This window comes from Saccostrea cucullata, unplaced genomic scaffold (assembly GCF_032062105.1).
Source record: "Saccostrea cucullata isolate Sc308-1 unplaced genomic scaffold, CSIRO_AGI_Scuc_v1 ctg204, whole genome shotgun sequence".
NCBI lineage: Eukaryota > Metazoa > Mollusca > Bivalvia > Ostreida > Ostreidae > Saccostrea > Saccostrea cuccullata.
Window position 1 is genome coordinate 791,548 of NW_026940736.1, and position 27,658 is coordinate 819,205.

Sequence of the window (27,658 nt, forward strand, 5' to 3'; positions counted from 1 at the left end):
AAAAAAAAATTCCCATTGATAATAAATGTGTTCTGTTTTTTCCTGATTAATACATGTATTATAGTAAAGCTCCAAAGAGGGTGTAAAATAAATTCAGAAGAACATATTCGTGAAATTTTGAAAAATCAAAATTAAAGCTTTGATAATTGAATAAGTTGAAACTAAAATAATCTTGTATAATATCTTTTCAAATATCTTCAATATATAAATAAATCAACAAATTAATAAAGCATTATTATATGCAAGCATTTATATGTAGTGAAGATTGAATTAAATATCTTAAGATCCCATATTTTCATGGGGTCAAATGTTCAAGGTTTGATGAAAAAAATATTTATTTGTGGAGATTTGATTTCATTAGAGAATTTTTAGTAGTAATGAAAATGAAATTTTAAATTTCGTGGTGGCCATGAATTTGTGGGTCTCTCAAGCTCCATACAATATAAACAATGAAAATTAACACACACACACACACACACCCGACCGAAAATTAGTGATTTCCCAGTGTGTTGAAGTCATATGGCTCAACAGAGTTGGGCTAAAATGGCAGTTTTCAAATCACAGAGGAATATGTAAGCTATCTCAATACTACAACAATAAGATTATGATGTGCAAAGATGATAACAGGTGGCCTACTATCCATTAAAATGTTGGAAATGTTTGTCAAGATTGGAACAATTGACTAAAAACAACATCATTTTTATGTTCATCATCTACTCGCATAAACATTTCATAAAAAGTACAATAATGTCTTGCAGCAAAATAAATTTCACAAAATACTCAAACAAAAAGTATTAAAGATTAACTTCATTTGAATCCTTGCCAAATCTCTAATTCTTGCCCTTGAGTTATTTATCTAGGATTAGGAGTAAATACATACAACCCATATTTTGAACATACCGGTAATTAAGATATTGAAACGATTTCATTGTTTCATAATTTCTAGACTAATTATAATAGTCATAAGATTTGTCTTAAGAGGTGTATCAGTGTGAATAAGCGAGAAAAAAAATGTGACTGGATTTTTTTCTTTTCTCAATTTTATTAAATACTTTATTTTTTATAAGTAAATTACAAACAAATTAAGAATTAAAATCAAGATGTAGCTTCTGCAGATATATCACTAATTTCTTAATTATTTTTTTTTTCAAGCAAGGAAAACATTTTGAAAAAAAATAATATCTTAACAAGACAAAAGGTAAAACTGAAGGCAAAAAATTAACTACCTATAGGAACTATAGGAAAAAATAACAAAAGTTTTTAAAAGATACAAAAATAAAAATAAATCGTTGTTCAAATCAATCCCAGATTTCCTCAGTGTCAATTGCACAGGAAGTTGCTGCCTCATAAAAGTTTACATTGGAATCTTCCACACAAATGTCTGTTTCATTCTCCTCTTCACTACCATCATGATATCTATCTTCCCACTCATCTTCCAGGGGGATGATCAATGTGGATTGGTCTTCTGTAAGCTGGTACCCATTTTCATGTAAAAATTTCCTGAGATCACAAAAAAAAATGTGAAAGACACTTATCTCAAAGATGTTTGTTTTAACCTAAGCAAGAGCAACTACATGTACATTGAACTTCAGATTCTAAGACAACAAATCCATGGGCTGTTGAAGTAAATTATTTTAATCTAAAAAACTTGAATCATATGTCAAGGTTTTCCTTCAACAAGGTTTGACTGTATCACAAGAAGTATAATTGAAATAAATTACACTCACATATTAAGGAATCTCGTAAAAGAATTAAATGAAGTTGTATGAAAAGATGGACATCAAGGATTATGACAAACTCACTTAAGGTCATCAGTTTTGACTAATTTGGAAATTCTACTGAAGGTCATCAAATGGTCAACAGGGATCTCCATTTGTTCTTTATCATCTTTCTGCACACAGAAACATGACTGGTCTGAGTCCATACTGCGATGGTTACTTGTCAGTAAATTAATGATGTATGACACTTCTGACTTCAGAGTTTCCTCTGCAGATAAGGTGTCTTTATCTTTGTATGGAAATGTGGATTCTGCAACCTAAGAAGGAAATTTATAGATGCATAAATATAAGTCAATAAAAATGTCCTTGAGCTGAAAAGTTAAATAATATTAAACATAAAGACTCATTGAAATATACTCACACAAAGTGTAATCAACTCACTTGAAATGTAATCATACTGAGTGTAAAAGACTCATTTGAAATGCAATCATACAGAGTGAATTAGACTAAATGAAATGTAATGACAGAGAGTGTTATAGACTCATTGAAATTTACTCTTAAGAGTGTAATAGATTCACTGTGAATGTTATCAAACAGTGTAAAAGACTCCATGTAAACATGCACACAGTAATAAACACACTTGAAATGTAATCACACAGAGTGTAAAAGACTCATTGAAAAGTAATCACATAGACTGTATTACATTCTCTTAAATATATTCAACTCATCTGAAATGTACTCATACTAACTATAATTATGGTAATAGACTTTCTGAGATGAACTCACACAGAGTGTATTAGACCCATTGAAATCTACTACAGAGATTGTAAGAGACTCAATGAAATATACTCATACAGAGCAGTGCAGTATTACAAAAATAGCCTAACAGACTGTTAGTAATAGATTCACTAAAATATACTCACATAGACAAGAATAAAATTTTGGTGAGCAGTAGGTCTTGCTCAATTATGTGAAAAAATAAAGTTCATGTGAATATAGACGTATTACTCACTAAACAATAGCAACATTCTTTTGACTCAATAGATGGTTTAGACTCAGAGGATGAAGTAAAGATGGCTGCCTGAGAACAAAACCCGACCTCCTGAGATTCCAGTGGAGGGTCCCCAATACCTGTATACTCCACAGAGTAGCTGTACTTCTCACACACACCCTGACACCTAGAAAAGAGATAAAGATATGTAGGGGAAATTATTTACATTATCTCCAATACAAAGGCTTTTACTTGTAGGTATATACTTATTTCACTGGGAATTCCGATTTTCATACATTTTGTCTACACCCCAAAAATACATGGTCACAGCAAAAACATTTTTATTTATACATGTTGGATGGGATGAATGTATTAAATAGCAGGAATTTCCCTAAGACCCAGAGTCACAGGGAATTTTTACGCCTTCTATGACATACTATAAACCAATTTTTATTCGCGATGACTTTATTTCGCGATTTACCGGAGGTGAACTAGTTCGCAACGATTAATTTTTGTGATCAAGCCTTTTTCGATCTGTTGTTAACAGACAAAGAGACTTAAAGGACTGGTTTGCCACGAGAAATATTCGCGATGACAAGACTCTCGCGAACCTCAAGAAAATTTTTCGCACGCGAATAAACGTTGGTTTACAGTGATTAGTTCATGGCCTATAAAATGTACATTAGGATAACAAGTACATGTTTAGATGATTCTGTATAAATATTTACTAAAAACATTCTTGTATCTGAAACCTACCAGCTTTGAAATTCACTCCTTATCCACTCAAACTTATGGTCATAGTGTCGAAATCTGAGTTCTCCAGGAAAGAGACTGTTGAATTCATAGTTAGGAGTGGTGACTACAACCAAACGAGGTCGGAGTCGCCCAAAAACATTCTCCTCAACTTCCTCTAGAATATCTGGATACAGGTGCTCTATGCTGTGAAAATGGGAGAATTAATAAAGCGAATAAGACATTACAAAGTCAAACATCAACAATATCTGTGTCAATGAAGATTTTTTTTTTTTTCCAAACCTCATCCATTGAAATCTCTTAGAGAACCTGCCTACCCTTTTCATTGCAAGGGTGTAATTTCAGTACATTTCTGGTGGAATTTTAGAGGTAAAAGCGTAATCAATCATGTTTTCCTATTTTTTTTGTTTTTATTATACATGTAATACTTTATTTTCTTTCAAAACAACCGAAATTGTACATTACTGAGCAAAGAATAAAATTTTCTTTTTCGAATCATTTATTGGCAAAAAAAATGTAAAATATCACTATCCTGTATCAAACTCAATTCAACAGTACATCCTTCATGAAGCCTTTGGTCAATTTGTATCAAATTACTTAATTGAAGGATTGCGACTTTGCATGTTTATACAAATTGTTCATTATAACATTGTACTTTATTCTTTTTACTCACATTTCTCTATCTTGTTCTAAGCAATGTGAAAATAAATTGAGCATATAAATGGCTGTACCTATTGCAATATCATTTAATAGTTAGCGTAAGTAGTGCCTTCTCGTCTTCTTTTGAATCTTCGCCATACCAGTTTACTTGAAACTACTAAGTATATTACGTACTTTATCGAACAGGTCCTCTATTAATTACTTTTATTAGAACTAAAATGAGAAGTTACTTCTCATTTTATTTCAGCAGGTTGTACTTTAACTCTTTTAACTCTAAATTTAGTTGTTTATTAAGAATTTTAAACCGAAATATCAAAGCGTAAAATTAATATCAGTGGCGTAATAGCATAATTTTGTGGTAAAAAGCAGAAAAGTTAAGCCAAAAGCGGAAGGGTAGACAGGTCTGTTGACAATGACAATAAACAGTTTCTTGACATTGAACTAAATATAAATATGGATGTGTCAATTAATAAAGATTGATAGAAATACACATCTTTAAAAATTCTATGAAACTGAGCTATATAAAAACATGAAGGGGAAAAGAGAGGTTTAGATTCATATACAAGGAAATAGTCGGAAAATATTGACATTCTGTGACTGTGAATTTCATTTATACATGAATGGTGTGTTCCAAAATTTGATGTGTCTTAGCCTATCCTTGAAGATAAATAAATGCTTACAACATAAGAAAATTTCACAAACTCGGAATTTTACAAAGAAAAAATTCCTTTTGCCAACTTCAGTACAGTCTTCAGTTTAACTAAAAGTTCTAGAAAAGAAAATCAGAATTCTTACAACTCAATCATGGAAACAGCATCACATCCTATAGTTCTGTTATCCAGACTTGTAGCACTCCCTTCGTAAATCTCGATGCTCAGTGGATTAGCCCTTTTGAATATATAATCTGACGGTCGTGGTTTAATGCGGTTTTTATTGAAATCTAATGCTTCTCTATCAATGTCCACTAGCTGTATCTTTTGGACACTTGGAACCTCTCTGTAAAATCTCACTATTGCACACTCTGAACATCCTAGATCAACCACCTGAAATTCAGAAATTGAGAATTTGAATTATTACTGATAGTCCTAGCTAGCTTAAGGGGAGACAGGGCACATGTCACATGACTAAAAAGACATATTTCGTCATAATCGGTGATGATATACATGTTAAACGTTGTTAAAATCAACAGTTCTTGTGTAATTTTATTCTTATAATTCTAAAATTGTTTTTTAAACATTTAATTTTAGAAATTATTATTCATAAAATTTTAAAAGATCTTGCTATCATTTAGATATTGTGAAGTTGCCCAATCCACACATTTGTTTCTCTTTACCCTGCAGTTTGACGTCAGTGACGTCATAGTCGTAATGTTTGAATTTTCAGTGCAGCAAGATCAAGTACACACCCCCGTCATGATCAGTTTTATTTCATGATAAACAGGTCAAAGTCAATATATCGTGATTTATTTCTGAAGCAGATTTTTTTTTATATTAATATTTCTTCGTGTTTAGTAGCAAAGATTCTCTCTATTTAGATAATTTTGAATGTTTATGTTTTCGTGTGACGTCACAGTCGATTTCCCGCACTCGGAAAATACAAACGTGAAGCGTTTTTATCATGCTTACGTTTAATTTAACGATGTCCTGTGCGATATTGAGGTAAGCTTCACCCTGTGATATTTATGCAGTAAATAATTACGATGAAGGACTGACATTTAATCGTAAATTTAGAAATATTTATTGACAGAATTTTTTCCCAATAAGGTTTTTGTCGTTGAAGCTGCCTTGAAAAATGCAGAAATTATCCCACCCAAATACTATATAAAATTAAAACAATTGCTTTCAGATAATTTAAACACTATGAATATTCTGAAATATTTGAGTATATAGTATTACCTATAATATTTATCGTTTGTGCGTAAAAATTCGCATTATGGACTCCGTTATGGGCCCGTAAACATGAAGTATCTAAACTCCATACAAACTCTAAACAGGGCGATATTTGTGGGGCGATATCTTTTAAATTAGTCAAGAAATCCCATGACAGGACCGTTTTAAAATGTAAAGTACATTCTAAATTAGTAATATGAAATATGCATTGTCAACTTTCTTTCATGAAAAGTGGCAGTTTAATTGTTCTTTTCTTTTTTCAGATTTTGGTAAGTGCTTCATTAAAATTCTGATTTAAAAAAACGAACCCATTTAGCATCATGCTTTTCCAAGATCTTTGCGGCAAAGGAGTATCTCTGTGTGTACAGGGGTGGATAAAATCTAACATCTCCTAAACTGTTTTCGTCTTCTAGCTTCTTAGATCCATCTGTTTCTGACAATTCTGCTCTTGTTTCTTTTGACATATTGTGTACATTCTGAGGAACTTGCTGTACGCGCCGTTAAAAATTAAAGTGAAAGTAGAGTACATACGGTTTTGAAAACATCCGATGAGTTCCGATTGTCACAACTGTTTACAAGTTGTCATGCACTAGTCTCGTATGGCAAATTGTCAAATACCATTTCCACTATGACAGCAAGGCAGTGTAAGTATGTCATATTTTTTGTATAAGCAATGTTTCTGTTTTTTATGCTGTTTGCCTACATTATAATCCGAATGTTCTCGGTAAAAAGTTTAATTCATGCATTGTTTATTGATCATGTTGATTGTAAATAACACCATGCAAACTTATACACTTCCCCTGACGTTAATTGTTCAAGGGAAATAGATGTTTCCATTTTTTTTATGAATAAAAATAACTATGTTTAATTTCTGGACTTGCTATTATCAACAAATGATAAAACAAAATTAAAAAGAATAACTGATTAATAAATATATGCACATTTTCATTCAATAAAATTTTAGATTTTGAAACAATATGTCATGTATGTAGGCCTATTTTTCCATGTACAGATGACACTGATTTGACATGAAACATGGCAACTCCAAAGAGGCAGTTTTCAAGATCTTTATCCAACAACAAATGGATGAAACTGTGGAAAAAATGGCAGAGGAAAGATGTTGTTGTTGTCAATGAACATCACCGTCGTTACAGAGCTCTGGAGTGTATCAGAGAGGGAATTCAGGACTTGTTTGACAAACATCCAGAACTTGGGGTTAAGGTAAATTAAGGTTTGATAATTACAAATAATACAGGGTACAAATTAGAATTGTTAAGCAAGAAATAAAAAAAATTATAGGTACACCAGACTTGAACCTGGGACAGCATTAATAGTACATTGGCCTGGGTAGCTCAGCTAGTGGTTATCTAGAGCACCTGGCTAGTGATGCAGGGGTCCCAGATTCAATTTCTGGGCCAGCCACACATTTCCTACTTTCAGTCTTATGTAGTGTGGTAGAGTTGACCACCAGAACTTGCAAGTGAAAGTTCTGCCAGGTGCAAGAAGAACCTGGGTTGTGTTGATCTTCGAGGGTGAAAAAACTTGAGGAGGGATTAATGTGTTGGTCAGACAGGTTCGATCAGAAGATAATTAGCTCAGCTGATAGAGCACCTGACTAGTGATTCCTTGGGCTAGAACCTTATTTGGTCTGTCACAGTTTTCTCCTTTTGGTTATGCTTTGTGCTATGCCATGCCCTGAACAGGAGTTAGACTTGTTAAGAAAGAGGTTGGGTTAGTGTCTTCAGGGGGGAGGGGGGTTAAAAACATTGATGGAGGGAGGAATGTAACACTCAGACAGGTGTGATTGCCAGTGGCCAGATGGTTCAGTTGGTAGGACTCTTGACCATTGATTCAGAAGACCCTGGTTCAAACCCTGGCCTGTTGCATTTTCTCCTCTCTGGTTACATGTAAAGATGATTTTATTGCTTCTTTTCTATTGAAATTATTGTGGAATATGTACTTGTGAAAATTTCATTACAACTATAGGCCTATAATGAATTAAAGGTTAAGAATATATTCTTGGACTATTGCACATGTATTCTTTTGATCTTTCTCAGGACCAACTGAAAGAAGAAGACTTTTGCCATATTCACAGCAAAACAATCAAAACTCATCAAGGAAAGGTAATATTACATACCAGTAAGACAAAGGAAACTATATTCAATTAAACATAAATGATCAATATTATACATGAACTGCAAAAAGTATTACGATGAATTTTTATTTAGCATTTATGAAAAAATATTAAAAGAAATTAACTTTATAAAATTTTTTAAATTTCCATTTCTAGAAATTTAAATTCCGGAGTTATGCTAGTTCTGTATTTTCCTGCATCAGAAGAGCCGTCTCGGTGTCTGACAAGGATTTCCTGTCGTCAGTTGCTCCAGATGACTTGGATTATATGGAATTTTTCAGTAATTCCAGAAGTGGACAGGATTTCTTTCTCAGGTGAATTTAAATTTGAATTTTAAATCAGATTTAAAAATCATTCAGAACTAGAAACACTAGCTATTCTCACATTTTTGTTTTAATTACTGGAAATCACATTTTGTTTTGGAGAACGTTATTTTTTAATATTTCTATCTAAAAGTCGTCTTTGTGTCAAGATCAAGTTTTCACTAACAGGGGAAGTAACTTGTAAAACTATTTTTGACACAAGTTTGTACATTTCAGTAATGATCAGCAGTTTATCCTGAAAACTGACAAGAAATACCATTTGGAATTCTTCATGTCAATTCTTGGGTAAAAATATTTTGACTGTTCTAACAAAATATCTAAAATTGATGAATTTGTGTAAGGCCATCTTTAAAATAATTATTTGCCTTCTCCCAATGATCTAGTTAAAACTGGCCCAACTCCCATCAATAATTATTTTCATAGTATTGATACTTTCAATTTAACATAATTTTTTCCCCAACTACCTGTCTAATTTTTTATCTCAAATCTGGAGATGGCAAACAAATATTTAGGAATGGTTTAAATGATTCCTCTATATTTCATTTGCCCTATACGTACATCATGTTCCAAATAATGTACAAGTATTTTTTTCACTAAATTGTGTAACATTATATGCATGCACTGTAGATTCCTTAATTTAGGCCAGAACTTCATAAGCAAAATTACTTGTATGCAAGAGAATGAATTCACCAAAAAAGAAGTGTAAGTCTGGAGTTGACTTATTGCTAACCTGAGAATCAGTTGAATTGATTAAGTTAATGACAATTAAGAAATGGTTATAAATACTGCTTTCATGCAATAAAAAGCACAGAAATATGGCAGTAAAAAGAATCTGCTGCTTGATGTTGAATTTTTTTGTTTCAGTGACTATCTGGAGCATTTTCAGAGATACCCACACTCACTCATTGTCAAATTCCTAGGACTGTATTCTATAAATGTATCTGGGCAACCCAAGGTAACACTATGGAAACTTAGTACATTGTAATGGCTACTGAAATTATTTTTAGCTCACCTGAGCCAAAAGCTTTATATTACACTTGTTTAAAATATTTTTCACATATGAATTTTTGATAGAAAAAATCATCAGTAGAAAAGAAAAAAAGGTAATGACACTGATTCTTAATTTGCATATTAATTATAGTGGTAGTTCTTTTTTGACAGCTAGAAAAAAGAGAATCATTTCATTTAAAGATTTTAATATTGTTAATAGTTGTAATTTAGGAATGAATTTTTTTCAGATGTATTTCCTTGTGATGCAAAATGTGTTCTTTCCCGTGGAAAGAATCGAGTCAAGGTTTGATTTGAAAGGATGTCTGGCTGGCAGGTATCAAAAGGTAATTAATCATAATTAATTGACCTGAAACATTTGTCATTGTTCTTCTGGAACAAAATTTGTTTTATATAATTGATTAAAAAAAATAAATCCAAATTACTATGTCAGACTCTCACATGCAATAATCACTTACTTATCAGTGTTGAAATAAAACAACTCTCTGTTCATCACTTTGCTGTGATAGGGATCTTGCTGTTTGTCTATCTGTCTGTCACTGTAATTGTTTCTGGGCTTTAAGTGTGGAAAGGGAAACTTCAACTTGGTACAAAGATTGTTTATGACCCAAGGATAATTCATGAACTTGACCCAAGGTCATAACAGCAATCTCAAGGTCACTGGCAGACAAAATATTAAATTTTTGTCTATTCTATAGCGTGTGACATGATCTTGACTCAAGGTACTTCTGGCAAGTTCAAGGTCATTGGCCAAAAAGATATAAAATTTTTGTTCAGTTCATTACTCTTTAAAGGATACATAATAGAAATTGAAACTCTAAATAAAGGTTATTCCTGAGCTGAAGATATATCATAACAATAATCTTAAACCAAGGTCATTGTGACAAGTTCAAGGTGGAAAGTGGGTAAAATTCAGATCTATTATTTCTTACACAGATCTGATGTCAATATTTCACTAAAAGATAACTTATGAGGACAGGATTTGCCCTGGAATACCGGTATTATACCAAGGTCATTTGGCAAGTTCTAGGTCTTACCCAGGTAATAGGAAAAAAAGGTTCATGACACTTTGAAAAATTGCAAAAGAGAGAGGGGGGGGGGGGGGGGGGGGGGGGGGGGTTGAGAGGTATAAGTTGTGATCCCTTTCCTAGTACCTATGGTTTTGATTAAAATTTGACATTTTAGCCCTACACAGAAGAAAAGGGAAGTCTCCATGTTCTGAAGGATCAGAATTTTTATCACGAGACGATAAACCTAGGTACGGAATTTCTTGTAAGAAATCGATAAAAAGAAAAGAATTCATTTTATCAAGAAATATCTCTCTAGAAATAAAATTAAACATTTCATAAAGAAAATCAAATCATTTATGAATTTTTCCAGTCAAATTGCTACTTGTACCTAGAAACATGTCTAAAACTATTATTAAGATGGACAAAAACTATACAAAAGAAAAATATTTTTACAGGAGGTCAGCGAGACTGGTTCCTGAGACAGCTACGCCATGACGTTAATTTTCTGCGGGAATTAGGTGTACAGGATTATAGTCTGCTTCTTGGTCGTCATGAACTCCACACTGACGATCAGCAGACGTCATTTGGAAATCTAGTGTACAGGATGAGAAAGTAAGTCTGCAATTCAGTGCTCTCACATTGATATTTATCACTGTCTTTGAACAGTGTTTCATGCATTTTTTGTCCAGTTACCAGTAAATAAGGGATTGGATACAAGATAAGTTGGTCTGGGACAAGGTATTGTGTCTCAGTCCTGTGCTTGAACCATCTAAGCCTTGTATCTTACTTAAAACATAGTTTGGGGATACTTTAACATGAGAGGATAATACTATTATAGAAGATCAAACAGTTGTGAGTGAGGTTGCAACTTTTTGATAAACATTTTCATACTAAATTAACGGTAATGAGTTTTTTTAAGTCCTCCCTCAGTATACTATTTGCTTATTATTTATTGTGTAAAAAGTAGGGATGTCAAAATATTTATTTTCCGTAGTCGAACATTTGATTGCATTAATCGAACGATAGTCGACTATTTGGAGCATTTGTTGAAAAAAAATCTCGTCAATAGCGTTTTTATAAATCAAAAGCCCTTTTCGTAAATTTATGTAAAAAGTGACATCAAATGCCTTTACTGTGTGTAACACACCGATATTCAGATGAACCTTAAGTTGGGATAAGATGTAGAAATGAAATAGATTTACACCAGCAATTGATTCTCTAAAATCAATAAATTTTCGTAAATCGCATTCATAAATTGGTCGTACATTCTTTCGTTCTAGTACGCTTAGAGAATTGTCCGCACAGTGTTTTTAAAGTTTATCTAAAATAAATTGGAAAAGGGGAGGAGATTATTATTTTAATAATTATCGAAGTTTCAGAACTTTATGGCTTTGCTGTGTTCCTATACATAATTTAAACATTCTTAGAGGTAATAAATAAATTTATAATTGGTACAAGTCCAATTAATAATTTTCAAAGTCCAGCAAAGCGCTGCATAATTTACTACAATAACAAACAAGAGGCCCATGGGCCTTATAGGTCACCTGAGCATTATGCAACAACTTTCCTGCAGTGATTGAATCTGATCCATGTTTTAAGCCAGATGCTATTATAATAGCATTTACAATTTTGATCATCATAACTATACACTTAGCAGTTGCTTAGTTTGGTTACTTAATACCCATAGGCAGGGTAAGGGAACAAAAAATGCATTTCAACAAATCAGTAATATTCAGCAATAATCAGTAGTGACTCTACCACACATGAACCCTTGAATCTTGCACAATTTTTAAAAAGGCATCCTTGCTTTTCAAAAATATTTGATTAATACCAAGGAGCAGATTTCAAACAATTCATTCATTTTCAGTATATAAGTACAGCCCCCCCCCCCTATGGTACTGCTGACCCTGGGGCCGTGAAATTCACAATTCTTGAAGATAAGGGCCTTTGCTCATAACTATATAGGTAGTTCATCTGCTTAATACACAGCACAAGAAGAAAAATTCAAAGATTTAATGTTTTTTCACTATACATGTGTAATCAATAGAGCCCCGCCCTAACACCAGAACCCCTGACCCTGGGGCCATAAAATTCACAATTTGGTAGAGGTACTCTTGCTCATCATAACTATGTTCTTAGTTAGTTTATTTAAAACATAGGAGTAGAGAAGAAGATTTTCAAAGAATTCATGTATTTTCACTATATAATCAATAGAGCCCCGCCCTAACACCAGAACCCCTGACCCTAGGGCCATAAAATTCACAATTTTGGTGGAGGCACTCTTGCTCATCGTAACTATGTACTTAGGTAGTTTATTTAATACCTAGGAGCAGAGAAGAAGATTTTCAAAGAATTCATGTATTTTCACTATATAATCAATAGAGCCCCGCCCTAACACCAGAACCCCTGACCCTGGGGCCATAAAATTCACAATTTTGGTAGAGGTACTCTTGCTCATCATAACTATGTTCTTAGTTAGTTTATTTAAAACATAGGAGCAGAGAAGAAGATTTTCAAAGAATTCATGTATTTTCACTATATAATCAATAGAGCCCCGCCCTAACACCAGAACCCTGACCCTGGGGCCATAAAATTCACAATTTTGGTAGAGGTACTCTTGCTCATCATAACTATGTACTTAGTTAGTTTATTTAAAACATAGGAGCAGAGAAGAAGATTTTCAGAGAATTCATGTATTTTCACTATATAATCAATAGAGCCCCGCCCTAACACTAGAAACCCTAACCCTGGGGCCCTAAAATTCACAATTTTGGTAGAGGCACTATTGCTCATCATAACTATGTACTTAGTTAGTTTATTTAATACACAGGAGCAGAGAAGAAGATTTTCAAAGAATTCATGCATTTTCACTATATAATCAATAGAGCCCCGCCCTAACACCAGAACCCCTGACCCTAGGGCCATAAAATTCACAATTTTGGTAGAGGCACTCTTGCTCATCATAACTATGTACTTAGGTAGTTTATTTAATACCTAGGAGCAGAGAAGAAGATTTTCAAAGAATTCATGTATTTTCACTATATAATCAATAGAGCCCCGCCCTAACACCAGAACCCCTGACCCTGGGGCCATAAAATTCACAATTTTGGTAGAGGTACTCTTGCTCATCATAACTATGTTCTTAGTTAGTTTATCTAAAACATAGGAGCAGAGAAGAAGATTTTCAAAGAATTCATGTATTTTCACTATATAATCAATAGAGCCCCGCCCTAACACCAGAACCCCTGACCCTGGGGCCATAAAATTCACAATTTTGGTAGAGGTACTCTTGCTCATCATAACTATGTACTTAGGTAGTTTATTTAAAACATAGGAGCAGAGAAGAAGATTTTCAAAGAATTCATGTATTTTCACTATATAATCAATAGAGCCCCGCCCTAACACTAGAAACCCTGACCCTGGGGCCCTAAAATTCACAATTTTGGTAGAGGCACTATTGCTCATCATAACCATGTACTTAGTTAGTTTATTTAATACACAGAAGCAGAGAAGAAGATTTTCAAAGAAATAATGCTTTTTCACTATATACTTATTTAGCCCCGCCCTAGCACAAGAACCCCTGACCCCAGGGCCATGAATTTCACAATTTTGGTAGAGGACTCAATGCTAATTACAATCATGCAAACAGTTTGACTGCTTGATGTCCAGGAGTAAAGAAGAAGATTTTTAAAGATTGCATTAATTTTACTGGTTTTGGCCCCACCCCCCAGGAGGGGGGCAGGGATCATGAAATTCACAATTTTTGTTCCCCCTCACCCATAGATGCTTTGTGCCAAATTTGATTGAAATTGGTTCAGTGGTTGCAGAGAAGAAGCTGAAAATGTTCAAAAGTTTACGACCGATTGACGACGAACGACGTACGACGGACGACGACGGACGAAAACAGATAGCAATAGGTCACCTGAGTGACTCAGGTGACCTAAAAAGGTCAGTAACTGAAAAATAATTATCGTGGTATGTAATTACTGTACTCTCCATGTGTACAATGTGGAAACTTATTTATATACTGTGACTGTATTGAAGCTTTTATATGTCTGAGGTCGGATACTATAATGGTTTGAGGAATGACGCTTTACAATTTTGAGCTGAAAATTCTTTAACACCTCCTTTTTGCATTTATTAAATATTCGATTGTCGTTTCATTATTCGATTGTCGGTCCATTCGACTGATAGTTGAATAGTCGACTATTCGTTGACATCCCTAGTAAAAAGGTACATGTATGACTGATGTCATGAATTTAACTTTGTCAATGTGAAGATTACATAAAATCTTGTACATATGAGTTACCTACATAATTATGTCCCCTTGAACAGATGAAAAATTAAGCCCCAAAAATTTATATGAATACAAGCATGTAGTTCATTTAAGTTTGTTCTTTCCTTGCTTGTAGATCTTTTGCTAAAAAGAAATCCTCCTCAATCTTGGACACGTCTCATCTGCATAATCAAGTCCACCCCTCAGATACCATCCCCGAAGAACACGAATCCCCCCGCCGCACTCGTCACAAGGATCTCAACAGAGCCTTCGCAGCAATCAAACCAACTACGACATCCACAAGTTTAGGCAGCTTGCTAGATTCCTCATCTCTAGACATGGACGAATCAGCAAATAGAAGACTTTTACTAGAATGCAAGAACCCTTTGCATGTAATTGATGGATCATGTGAGAGGTACTACATGGGCATCATTGACTTTTTTACCCAGTACGAGTGTAAACAGAGAGTCGCTCGGGTTCTGAAGGTGTGTAAGAATTGTTCGTGTGATCACTCTACGGTTCCGCCGGACATTTACGCCGAGAGATTTCTGAGATTTATTGAAGAGAGGACTATTTAATTTAATTGGTTAATAGTAGATTTTACCATATGGTATGTTATATTTCTATGCACTAACAAAAAATTCTCTTTATGATGCTGTAGGTATGTTTACATGCAGGGATAGGGGTTGATTTAACTATTTGATAGTGTATTTTGGAAGTGCACATTCCTGATATGAAATACTTTGCTCAACTAATCAGTGTTGTTGTAGATGTTTAAGGAACACATGTTTTAATACTAGTATTATTTTCCTTATATATTTCTGTACCAGTACTTGACTGCTAAAAAAAATTTCTTTTCTCATACACTGTGTCATTCACCAAGTAGGCATAGCAATCTGGTTAAACAAAGCAATCAATTTAAAGTTGGTATTTCCAATACATGTTTTGTTTTTAAAATGGATATTTTTTGCAAATGAGATTAATTAAACTATAAATACTTTCTTTTTGTGTATTTTTGTATTCACAATTTTTGTTTTTATGACGTCACAAACTAGTCTGATTTTATATTCTTTTTCAGAAAGAGGACAAAATGGACAAAATTTCAACAATTTTAGCTTTAAAATTTATAGAGCGCATGTGTGTTCAGGAACAATATTGACATATTTCATTGATATTATCATTCTACACATTATATCAAAATATTGTTTTACAAAAATTTGGTAAAATTCATAAAAAACTGAAATTTTCTAACCATGCATTTATTTATCTACTGAACTTAATATAATATATCTCCATCAAATATTCTGGAACTTCTAACCATGCATTTATTTATCTACTGAATATTCTGGAGCAGAGAAGAATTACTGCATTTTCACTGATCATTAGAGCCCCACCCAAACACCCCTGACCCAAGGGGTCATGAAATTCACATTAGTTTGTACAGAAGCAGAGGGAAAAAAATTTTAAAGGAATAAGGCAATCCATTGCACTAAACTGTATATAAATTTATCTAGATTTTTCCCCATCCAGGGCCCAGTAGGTTCCATAATTATTTTAGTTTCCAGGTACATGTACTGCAGGAAGCAAACAAGAGCTTGAGAGTCTGCTCATGTCATTCATCTGTGCTAAAAGTTTTTCTAGGTTTAGCCTTTCATACAAACTTAAAATGTTAAAGAAATGAATTATCTCCCTCCGACTCTTAAAGAAACCATGTATTGAATGTGTACAGACACTGTGGTACAATTTAATCCTAACAAGCCCTTATGCACAAGTACTTTAAGTTATTTCTAGTATTACTTGAAGCATAATAAAACTCCATGTATTTCCAAGAAAAAAAACCATACAGTCTTTCAATTCTTTTATTCAATTTTTGATAAAAGACAAAATATTTGATTTATAAGTATTTCCTCTTTTAACAAGCTGTTCTCTTCTATAGAATAAATTAACACAAAAATATTTCCACTGCTTTAAAATGTCTCTCATCAAATGACATTTACAAATAAATATGTGCACGCATTACCAGGGTTGAGATAAGCCCTGGTTCAGCATATGCTTTTAATAAGTACAGATTTATTGCACATGAGATATTTCAATCTCTGTACAGGAAGACGCGCTGAATTAACTATATCAGCTTCATTTATGATAAAAAAAAATTCAACAGATGTTCATGAAAATGTATCAAAATGTCTGTTTTCTACCAAATACACTTGGTCCCACTATATGAGTAAATGATTGCAGTAATTAAAAAAATGCATTTAAACTGAAGAAAGAGATAATGGTATAAATGCAGTGATTTAAATTAAGTGATCAAAAAAAAATATAATTAACACAACATGCGAAAAACAACACAAATTATATATGACATTGGCACATCAGATAAATTTGTCACTGTATAATACTGAAGCATGCTCCAGTTCTTTTAATACACTTATATATAAGACAAGATACCTTGTCTTACTTTAAATATCCAGACTTTTTTTTCCTAGATGAACTGCTGGCAGTGCAGGGACTACTGCAGGCATTATAATGAGTTAATTAATGGAAGATTTATGCTGCTGATTGTCTTTATCTTCTTGCACTCTGTTTACACATGAATACCAGTGTGTCACAAATGCTTCAATGTTTATGCATATTTCATCGATTAGAGAAACTGCACTGAACATTTTTCGGATGACGTTTTCCAGAGTTTGTTACTCACTGTTCCCCTACTGGTACACACGGTGCACCTGTTCGTGATTGTTATTTATCGGTATACACTGACGGGTCTCCTTTATATCCGCGAGACTTTTTTTGACTTTCGGATTTCTCTTCTGGTCCGGAATGCAGCAACTTTTTCTCAAAGTTTCCACGGGCATGCACCATTACTTTGGTAGTCTTTTTTACTGAAAAAATAAAACATTGGTATTAACTCAGATCTGCCAGATTCAAATACTGTATATCTCCTCTCCAACAAAAGAAGCTATAAATAAATATTATATAGCCTCGAAAAAACATTTAATTTAAAGAACAAGATTCATCAGCAAGATTAAAATGAGCAGTTTTCAATTTTCTTATTTTTCCAAGAGATTATACATCAGTCAATTTATTTATAAAGTATTGCATTTATTAAGTACCGAAGAGGAAAAAAAAGCTTATGGAATTTAATAAGAAAAATGCTAAGGGTGTGAGAGAAAAACAATGTTTGGCAAAATTAATGGTAGTCTGAAATCCATGAAAAAAGAATATCTATGCCAAGATAAATTATGAAATGGTGTGACTGATTTTCTGATGACACATGATGTAAAGGTGCCCAAGCAGATGATTTTCTAAAAGCCACACATATTGAAATTGAATACATTTATTGAGATCATATCAGTTTAGTTGAAGAAGTGGTTTTATGAAAGATGTTTTAAAAGCATGTTTCACTTCAAATAGAAAAAAATTTACTACTAGTACATGTAGTATGTTTAGGTAAAAGATTGACGAAAGTGTTGATGAAAAAAAAATTGTTTTAAAATGAAAACTAGCTCTTGATGATGTTAAATGGGGGGATGAGCACACACAAACTCCAGAGAAATGATTGGTGTCAACAAACCATGCAGTGCCTCCTGGTACCATGGCTAGGTTGAACTGACCAGAGCTTAAAATGCTGGTCAGTAACTTGTCGTCTGCAAAATGTTCAAGGCATGCATAATACAGACAAGACAAACTAACATGCAAAGATTCAAAACAATATTTGGTAGAAGGTATTGGTTATATAATATGTTAGGTATTTAGAAAACCCGGATTTACTAAATCAACCAAAAAAAATCTAGCAATTAAAAATATACAGTGTATTTATAAAAAACTTGGTAATTTTAGGTACAGATTACACACTCCACTAGTGAATAAAAAGGTTGAAATGAACCATCAGGATCCCTTAGGTCATATAAACATAGGTAATCAGAGATTACAGAGCTCACCTCAACGAATGTTGTCTTTAAGTAAGGCAAAGTCACACAACAAAAAGTGTACATCCAAAAATGAAAATATTCATGCAATTTTGATCTGATACTTTGAAATAGACCTATATAAAAAATTCAAACTAGTTCTTCATGAATATGTAATTAAAATCCAGCATCTGAAGCAAATTTGATAGTTTTCGTCCCTTGATGCACCATTTGGCAAGTTTGGTTTATACAATGTTATATAAGCCTTATAGCTTTTTGGTAATAGACCTGCACCCATAACTTTTACCTGGTCCATTATCTGAAAAATAAATGTCGAATTCAGCATCCGAAGCAAGTCCATTAGTGTGCATCCTAAGATGTATCCTCCATGCAAGTTTGATCATTAAAGAACTCATAGTTACATGTACTTGGAAACGAATCATGCACCAAAAACTTTAACCTGTTCACTCAACCAGAAAACGTAGGTCAGATTCAGCATCCGAAGCAAGCCTGGTAGTATGCATACTTAGACGTATCATCCATGCAAGTTAAGTCATTATAGGGCTCATAGTATCTTAGAAATGAGACCTGCACCAAAAAACTTTAACCTGTTTACTCAACCGGAAAACGTAGGTCAGATTCAGCATCCGAAGCAAGCCAGGTAGTATGCATCCTTAGATGTATCATCCATGCAAGTTTGGTCAACACAGGGCTTATAGTTACTTGGAAATTAAACCTGCACCAAAAACTTTAACCTATTCAGTTAACCGGAAAATGTAGGTCAGATTCAGCATCCGAAGCAAGCCTGGTAGTGTGCATCCTTAGATGTATCATCCTTGCAAGTTTCGTCAACATAGGGCTTATAGTTACTTGGAAATGAAATCTGCACCAAAAACTTTAACCTGTTCACTCACCCAGAAAATGTAGGTCAGATTCAGCATCCGAAGCAAGCCAGGTAGTATGCATCCTTAGATGTATCATCCATGCAAGTTTGGTCAACACAGGGCTTATAGTTACTTGGAAATCAAACCTGCACCAAAAACTTTCACCTGTTCACTCAACCTGAAAATGTAGGTCAGATTAAGCATCCGATGCAAGCTTGGTAGTATACATCCTTAGATGTATCATCCATGCAAGTTTGGTCAATATAGTGCTCATAGTTACTTGGAAATGAGACCTGCACCAAAAATTTAACCTGTTCACTCAACCGGAAAATGTAGGTCAGTTTCAGCATCCGAAGCAAGCTTGGTAGTATGCATCCTTAGATGTACCATCCATGCAAGTTTGGTCAACATAGGGCTTATAGTTCCTTGGAAATGAGACCTACACCAAATAGTGCACCAAAAATGTTAACCTGCTCCAAAAACATTAACCTGGTCATTCCTCTGCTGAAATTGCAGCATCTGAAACTTTGACTGGTACAATGAAACACACTAGAAGCATCTTCCATGCATGTCTAATCAATAAAGGACATAGAAGTACTTAAAAAGAAAACTGCTCCAAAAAACTTAACCTGGGACGCCGACACCGACGCCGACGCCGACACCGAGGGTATTACATAAGCTCCCCCAACTTCGTTGAGGTGAGCTAAAAACAATATGTATTAAAAAGATATATTTTAAATTCAACTGGAGTGCAACATTTGGTTAAACTTAAGGAATGAATGACAGAAAAAAAATATACACTGTATTCACAAAATAATGATATTATTTTATCTTTATCAACCTATTTTTTTTTTTAAATATGAAATTAAGGTTTGTTTCAAGACCTCCGTAATCGGAAGTTTTCAAGTTGAAGTATTAAGGGACTTTCTGCAAAATGGAATGGCATGCAACAATTACCACCTTTCCCAAGACATATTAGCACCTCTCTTAGAATGTTACAATGCTGTGTACTTACATTGCCTGTAGATGAAATCCTCCATGTTTTGTTTCTGTTGATTCGTGGCATGGAGTCTCTCCTCAGCACTCTGAACAAACTGAGTCAGAAACGAGTATTTGGACCGGATTGCTGTTATCTCATTTTTCAGGGATTCATTCTGAAAAGAAAAAAGAATTTCAATTTGAAAACTATATGATGAACTTTAATGACCATCATCTACAGTAATGAGTACAGTGAAACTTGCCTAATCAGGATGTTGTGAGTTCGGAAATCTTGCCCTATACAAAGTTAATTTTAAGTTTCTTTCAATAAATTCAACTGTTTAAAATGCTGTATAATCTGAAATGTCTAATCCAGTCAATTTCTTTGGATTCAATGGCGTCTACATTACTGTACTGTAAAGGGAGATAAGCCTGCCACACCATACTGATTCCAGATTTTTAAGGACGAAGTAGCCCTCCCTCAATCTCACCTCAAACATAAGCTTGGACTCCACGCCTTCCTTGGGGAGAGAGCTGGTCCAGAAACAGCTGAGGAGGGACTTTTCCTCATTCAGACAGATCCGTAGATTCTCCACACTCAGGGAGAGTTCCTTCAGGGTACTGTACTCCATACTCTACGAAGGGACAGAGGATGTAGTGTACATAGTCATTATACATTACCTCAAAACATAGCAATATGTGACATTATGGCAATATTTCATATCTTTGAATGAATATTCCATTGTTTTTATTTTCAGTTGCGAGCAATAATTATTTTCTATACTCAATATATACCAGTGTATTCATTTGCAGGAATTTTAATTCACAGGCTAAGTATTACACACTAGAAAGTTTAACAATATAAGAATACTCTCTCAGTTAAATATGTCATGCATTGTCATGCCAAAGACAAAACCTAGAGATATCTTTGGATGCATTATTTGTATGTATTACTATAATGCAAGACTTTCAAAGACATCAGAATTTAGTGAAGTTATGTACATGAGTATTTGAACAGACAAGAAAACTGAATGTATTCACAGGGGAAATTCCTCACTGTACACAGTTGAAGTCATCATGATGAAAAATATCACAAAGGTATAAATATAATATCTAGGGATGTCAAAATATTTATTTTCCTTAGTCGAACGTTAGATTGCATTATTCGAACGACAGTCGACTATTCGGAACATTTTTTTCAAATCTTAATTTCCGTTTTACTTTCGTTTGCATAGACTATGCAAGAGTTATCCTTCTTTGGTTTATGCATTACGTATGCTTTTGACAGATATTCACAGGCACTTGACTTGTAGCTATTATGTTTACATGAAACTATATTTATTTAGTTTTAATATGCATCAAAAACTACCAGCAAATATTTTGTTAAACTCATTTAAATAAAATAAGATAAACACAGTATCTACACGTCAGGTGCCCGTGTGACATTGTTAATAACGATTACAGTATTAACTTTAAAACAGTTAAATACCCTAGCTTACAACACTACAATGTATACGTGATTATCAAATTATCAAAACGTGTCTTGGCTACCGTATGTGAACCTTTGAATATTACTAAAATAACAATATTATGGATACATGGAATGTAAAGTCTTATTAACTGTGTTTTCATAATAATTCTACAAACAAAACCCAGCACAGTGATTCATAATTTATCAGAAAAACAATTGTTATTGACAATTATCAGATTATAGAAGAGCATTTATGCATTTATACATTGATAATGAAAAGTCAACAGTTTTTGTTCAGGAAAATAATTTTGTCAACAACCTCTGAAGACAGACGATTTCTCAATTTTGTGACGAGTAATCCCGCCGAAGAAAATATACGTTCTGAGGGCACTGATGTGGCAGGGGAGCCAAGGAATTTTCTGGCCAGTTTAGCGATGGATGGGAATTTGTTTTCATTCCCAAAACTGAACTGAAAATCTATGAAACCTAGACCTAATTGGGGGTTTGATTTTTCTGAAAGGTTCTTACGTAGTGAATAATACTCACAAATGAATAGCTAGTAATGACTTTGTAAAGAAAGATAACCCATGAACTTTTTCATAAATTTGTAATCAAGAGTTATCGCTCTTTTTTTATTGTATTTTATTTAGTCGATAGTCGGTCGCATTATTCGATAGTCGGTCCTTTCGATTGACAGTCGAATAGTCGACTATTCGTTGACATCCCTAATAATATCTCATACAAATGCAATATAATGAAATTGTTTTTTGTGTGATATAGGGTATACATATACATGATGAACATGCAAAACTAAAAACATGTAAACAAGACCCAAGACATCACCAAATACATGTACCAAACCCTCACTAGTGCATACATTTGCAGCATGCAATATACATGTATGAAATTTCTTATCTGACAGCAGGCAAAATTGCATGTACTTAATATGTATATATAGATACATTTTATATTCTTTATAAATCCCCAATGCATAATCTAAACCAATAATTCTGCATACTTCTAAACATGCATTAAAATTAAGGTCTGGTATGATTAGACATATTAGAAGCTGGGTAGGTACAATGTTTGAATACCAGTGAACAGGTTTACCTTGATGAACTGAAAAAATTGAATAACCTTTCAATTATTTAAGGGTTCACATATAAACACATAAGTAATTTCTTTACTTGGACAAAGTGTACACTTATAGCACCATTACCCACATAGATCATAATAAAATTGCAAAAAAACCTCCACCAACACAATGACGAAACTTGTTTTACGAATAAGTCTACAGGCTTACCTCCCTGGGAGACATATTGCGGAAGATCTTCAACCTGTCATTAATGCGGGCCTCGATTCCTCTAAGCACAACCACACATTCTCCGTTTTCTTTCTTCAGCTTTTCAAAATCATCCAGTTTTCCAATGGCAAACAGAGTTCTTAGATCTGAGTCCACCTTCTGGGATGTCATGTCTACAATTTTCAAGGTAGGAAAATAAGATATTCAAATTGCAGTCCATATAAAAGAATTTTATCACATATTGCATTGTCACAAACTAATTTTTAATTTAAACAATATTTTATCATGTATAAACATAACAGGATTGGACACCAGGCACTGCCTATACAAGTCCTCTCCATACAAAATAATAATGAATGAATGAATGAATGATGTGCATACTTTGTGTATTTCAAACGACGAGCCATTCAGAACATTCCAGGCAATATAAATAAGTCATACCAGCTAGTACACTGGGTGAGTCCTGTACGTAGTAGGACAGATTTCCGTCAGACTGGTGGAGCCTGGACGATGCCATACTGAGGTGTGTCCTATGGAAGGTACCCCCTGGACTAGACATACTCTCTAGGGCCTTCAGGGGATTGTCAGCTGTCAGCGGCCATGTGGCTATTCCAAATCCAGGTTTTCCCAGATCTGATGATGTTCCTAGGTTTTAACAAAAACAATTACATGTATTTGCAAACTGTAGACAAGGATACAAAACATTCCCAATAATTTCTTCTCAAATACTTGTTTTTTTATGACCTTGCCAAATCCATCATTTTTTTTTTTTTTGAACTAGCAAAACTTCATCAATTTACCGTATACAAAAAGAAATCATGACTTTAAATGTATAAATCACACTTTTTTTTTTGCAAACGTGTTAACCATCATTTAAAAATTCACTCTTCTGTACCTGAGGCACAATCGCTGATACATGAATCCTGAGACAGACTTTTCATGGAATCTTGATCAGCAGTGCCCCTCAGAATTTCTACAGACTCATGGTGACCTTTGAACCCACTCGACTTCTGCTCCATACTCGGCAGTCCATCGGGTGCATCCGTACCTAAAATATTTTAAGCAACAAACTTGATACCAGCTTCTTTCTTTTTTTAAATTAATCAACTTTTTACAGCACAAAAGCTTCTTTCCTTTTTGAAATCAATTTTTTTTAACACAAAAAAGAAGAGTTTACTGCACAAATGTGAAATTAAAATTATCAATTCTAAAGACCACAAACACTGCTCAATGAAAAGCAAATTCTCAATACCACTGTTTTAAGGACAAGCTGTTGACAACTTACTGTTAGATGTAACAGGACTGGGGTCTTTGACGTGGTAGATGTTTGTCTTTGATATCCTCTGTCGCTGACTCTTGGCGTTCAGATGTTCCTCTATTTTCTTCCTCAGTTCGTTGTTGGTCTCTATACACCTCTCCAGCTGAGTTCTAAGATGGCGGAGCTCTGTCAGGAACTCTCTCATGTCAAAGCTGTCCTGTTTGCCATTACTCCAGCCTACATTGATCAAAACATGAACAACAAATGTACAAAAAAAGTCACAAACCATCTCAATTATTAGCTACAATTTATCAAATTTCCTTGAATAAAAATTTCTTTGATTTCTGCTGTACAGTGGAAATTACAATTGGCTGTACATTTTGAAAAGCCGAAGTTTTTTTTTCTCCCTACCTTGATTTTCTGTGTTCTCCAGTTTTTCGTAGACACTTAATTCCAGCTTCAGAGTTTTGTTCAGATCTTTGTTTTCCTGGACTTGATCTCTCAGAGTCCTCATTTCTTCTTTTAATCTGCAATAGATTCATATTAGATTATTCTACAGGTATTTATAGAATTGCATTTTACAGAGTCATATAATTTTTGGCAGGAATTTCACAATCAAGCAGTTAATTGATGACACTGTACCTTTTGATCTCTTTGGACGACTTTTTAAGGTTCTCGTCCAGCCTGTCCCTGATCTGCTGTAGTTTGTAGTTGGTTTTGTCTTTCTCTGTCAACCATTGTTCCTGCTGCTTCATCTTCTTGTTCTGGGAGCTGACCATCTTCTCCAGCTTCTCCACTTTGTCCCTCAGGACCTGTATCCCCGCCCCCTCCTGGTCCCCCACTGAACCCTCAGCGCCCCTCTGTAAGTGGCGGAGTTGGCCGGTCACCGTCTCTAGTTCCTCATCCAGTGAGCGGTAACTCTTATCCTTCTGGTCTATCAGTTCTTTCTGTTTATCTATCTGCAGGTCCTGCTGCTGTAGAAGCTCATATTGCTTCTCTAATGTTGACTCTTTGCAGGCTAAATTATCCCTAACCTGTGTAGGTCACAAAATGCAAAGATTCAATGTATGGTACCCAAAAATCATGAACAAACTGTTGATGAAACACATTTTCAAAATAAAGTCCTTTAGATAAAATTTGCACCAAATTACTAAATAACTAAGCTTCTTGATATGGATTCTTTTTTTTTTTTTGGCTGTAAAAGAAGTCCCCCTACGACCCTAACTAACCTCTGCCAGCAGAAGTTCCTGTTTCTGGATGACCTCGTACTGTTCCTTCAGTTTGGACTCCTGTTGATGGAGACTCTCCACCTGTAGATCCAGTTTCTCCTTCAGCTGCTGTATCGCCTCGTCCTGCTTCTCTATCCTCCTCTGCTGCACCACTAACGTCTGCTGACTGCACCGCGTCTGCTCCTCCTTCTCCTGTAAGACTTCCCCGATCCTCTTCTCTTTCTCGGAGATGACGGTTTTGGATTCGTGGATGATCCTCTCTTTTTCTCTGATGATGGTGATTTTCTCGGTGATGCTGTTTTCTTTCTCTCGTAACTGTGTCTTCAGCTTGTCGATGACTCTTTGTAACTCGTTTATATGGGCTTGATGTTGGCTGTACATATACACATTTGTAGTATTACCTGTGTTGTAAAAAATTCCAAGTTAATCTAGTGGTCATGGAAAACATGTTGCCTGCAGTTGGCATTTTTTGTGAACATTCGAGAAAACAACTTTTTTTCATTGACAATATTCTTTTAATTTACAGCAACATTTCACATTTAAATTTTATCTAAAAAAAGAAAAATTTTCAAATTGTTAAATTGTTTATGTTTTTTCCAATCAAAGCAGCTCAATTCACTGCATGTAAAATTTGCAGACTTACTTGATGTATGGGACTCATCCATATCCTGCTGTAACTTCTGGCTCAGCTTCTCGCTGTCTTTCAGGGACTTCTCCAGCTTGATTCGCAGGGCTCGGATTTCCGCCAGGTGCTCCCTCAGCAGATCTCCATCCTCTGATGATTTCCGTGGAGACTTCCTAGGTGAGCTCTGAATACCAATGGATGAACACAAGTTTTCGTAGGCCTGAAGTTCATCCTTCAGGGTCTTGTTCAAGTCCTCCATCACGTTTAATCGTGATTTCAACTGCTGGTTCTCACACTGAACAGTCACACTCCTGTTCATGAAACTTGATCGCTGAGTCACTCGAGTGTCATCCAACTCACTGTACCTGCTCACATTTTCAAAGAAATCCCTATTTTCCATGAAAGTCATCTCACCATGTCCGTTCACGGGCAGACTCTGATCAAACATGTCTCGATCAGCAAATCTGGCATTCCCGTACAAACGCTCATCAGAGTTAAAAGTATACAGTCCTAGAGGGGTAGTGACATTGGGTCCAAAGTCCACCTGATCAGCCTTACCACTGACTGGTTCTTTGTGAGAATGCACAGAACCTTGTGTATGTGTGGATGTCACTGTGGTGTCCTGCACCTCTATATCATCAGAAGACCTCCTAGAACTCTGAGTCCTCTCACTACTGTGTCTCACTTTCTCTATAGAAATCTCGTGATCCCCAGGCAGTCTGTTTGATGTCTGAGAAGCAGGAGACAGACTGTCTCTAAGGAAGACATCCCTTGGTCTCTGGTGACGGCTTTCGAAGACATTTCCGTCAGCTGCACTCGTACCAGAAGTGGAGGATCCCTTTCCATAGTCCTGCCAGTTCAGTAACTGCCTCTGAGCTATCAGTAGATTGGTGTTTAATCTATCAATGAAAGCTTTCTTTTCTTCCAGTTCCTCTTTCAATGAGTTTATTTCTGTTTCTTTGACTTCCAACTCTGCAGCAAGTCTGAAAAATATGAAGATCAAATTAAATATAAAAGGTTTTTTACAACATTTTCAACCAGACTTAACTTTCAGGATTTCATTTTTTGTTTTAAATACCTTTTTGCCTCTCTCTTTGGAGATTTCACTGGTGAATGACTTCCACTTAAAAGTTTACCTCCTTCATTCCCTGAGTCATCACTATCTGAATCTGAAAAAATAACATGTAATCATTTCATTGATGTTTTATCACGAAGATACTCCACTTAATACATCTAAGAA

At 34.6% G+C, this 27,658-nt stretch overlaps 3 protein-coding genes across 3 annotated transcripts in view; 1 reads left to right on the top strand and 2 right to left on the bottom strand.

The window, feature by feature from the left end:
* Positions 1-1,172: 1,172 nt before the first annotated feature.
* On the bottom strand, positions 1,173-6,488 carry LOC134256205 (small RNA 2'-O-methyltransferase-like). Its single transcript, XM_062738856.1, has 6 exons — positions 6,320-6,488; positions 4,918-5,165; positions 3,466-3,648; positions 2,731-2,896; positions 1,803-2,035; positions 1,173-1,500 (listed from the first exon to the last, which is right to left on the bottom strand). Exons 1-6 carry the CDS (start codon positions 6,473-6,475, stop codon positions 1,299-1,301), a joined length of 1,188 nt encoding a protein of 395 aa, XP_062594840.1. The 5' UTR covers positions 6,476-6,488; the 3' UTR covers positions 1,173-1,298.
* Positions 6,489-6,576: 88 nt separating this feature from the next.
* On the top strand, positions 6,577-15,751 carry LOC134256207 (phosphatidylinositol 4-phosphate 5-kinase-like protein 1). Its single transcript, XM_062738858.1, has 10 exons — positions 6,577-6,655; positions 7,024-7,232; positions 8,069-8,134; positions 8,302-8,459; positions 8,685-8,753; positions 9,333-9,423; positions 9,707-9,802; positions 10,662-10,734; positions 10,942-11,098; positions 14,899-15,751. Exons 2-10 carry the CDS (start codon positions 7,047-7,049, stop codon positions 15,338-15,340), a joined length of 1,338 nt encoding a protein of 445 aa, XP_062594842.1. The 5' UTR covers positions 6,577-6,655; positions 7,024-7,046; the 3' UTR covers positions 15,341-15,751.
* An 854-nt stretch (positions 15,752-16,605) lies between these two features.
* Positions 16,606-27,658, bottom strand: part of LOC134256195 (golgin subfamily A member 4-like) — a 56,372-nt gene continuing 45,319 nt past the window's right edge. Inside the window, exons 32-43 of the mRNA XM_062738844.1 lie at positions 27,497-27,587; positions 26,437-27,401; positions 25,794-26,194; positions 25,207-25,598; positions 24,976-25,091; positions 24,592-24,801; positions 24,202-24,354; positions 23,748-23,951; positions 23,307-23,479; positions 21,024-21,167; positions 20,570-20,708; positions 16,606-17,644 (exon numbers count right to left, since the gene is read on the bottom strand). Coding sequence (XP_062594828.1) covers positions 17,502-17,644; positions 20,570-20,708; positions 21,024-21,167; positions 23,307-23,479; positions 23,748-23,951; positions 24,202-24,354; positions 24,592-24,801; positions 24,976-25,091; positions 25,207-25,598; positions 25,794-26,194; positions 26,437-27,401; positions 27,497-27,587 — 3,131 coding nt within the window. The 3' untranslated portion in view covers positions 16,606-17,501. The remainder of the gene's footprint in view (positions 17,645-20,569; positions 20,709-21,023; positions 21,168-23,306; positions 23,480-23,747; positions 23,952-24,201; positions 24,355-24,591; positions 24,802-24,975; positions 25,092-25,206; positions 25,599-25,793; positions 26,195-26,436; positions 27,402-27,496; positions 27,588-27,658) is intronic.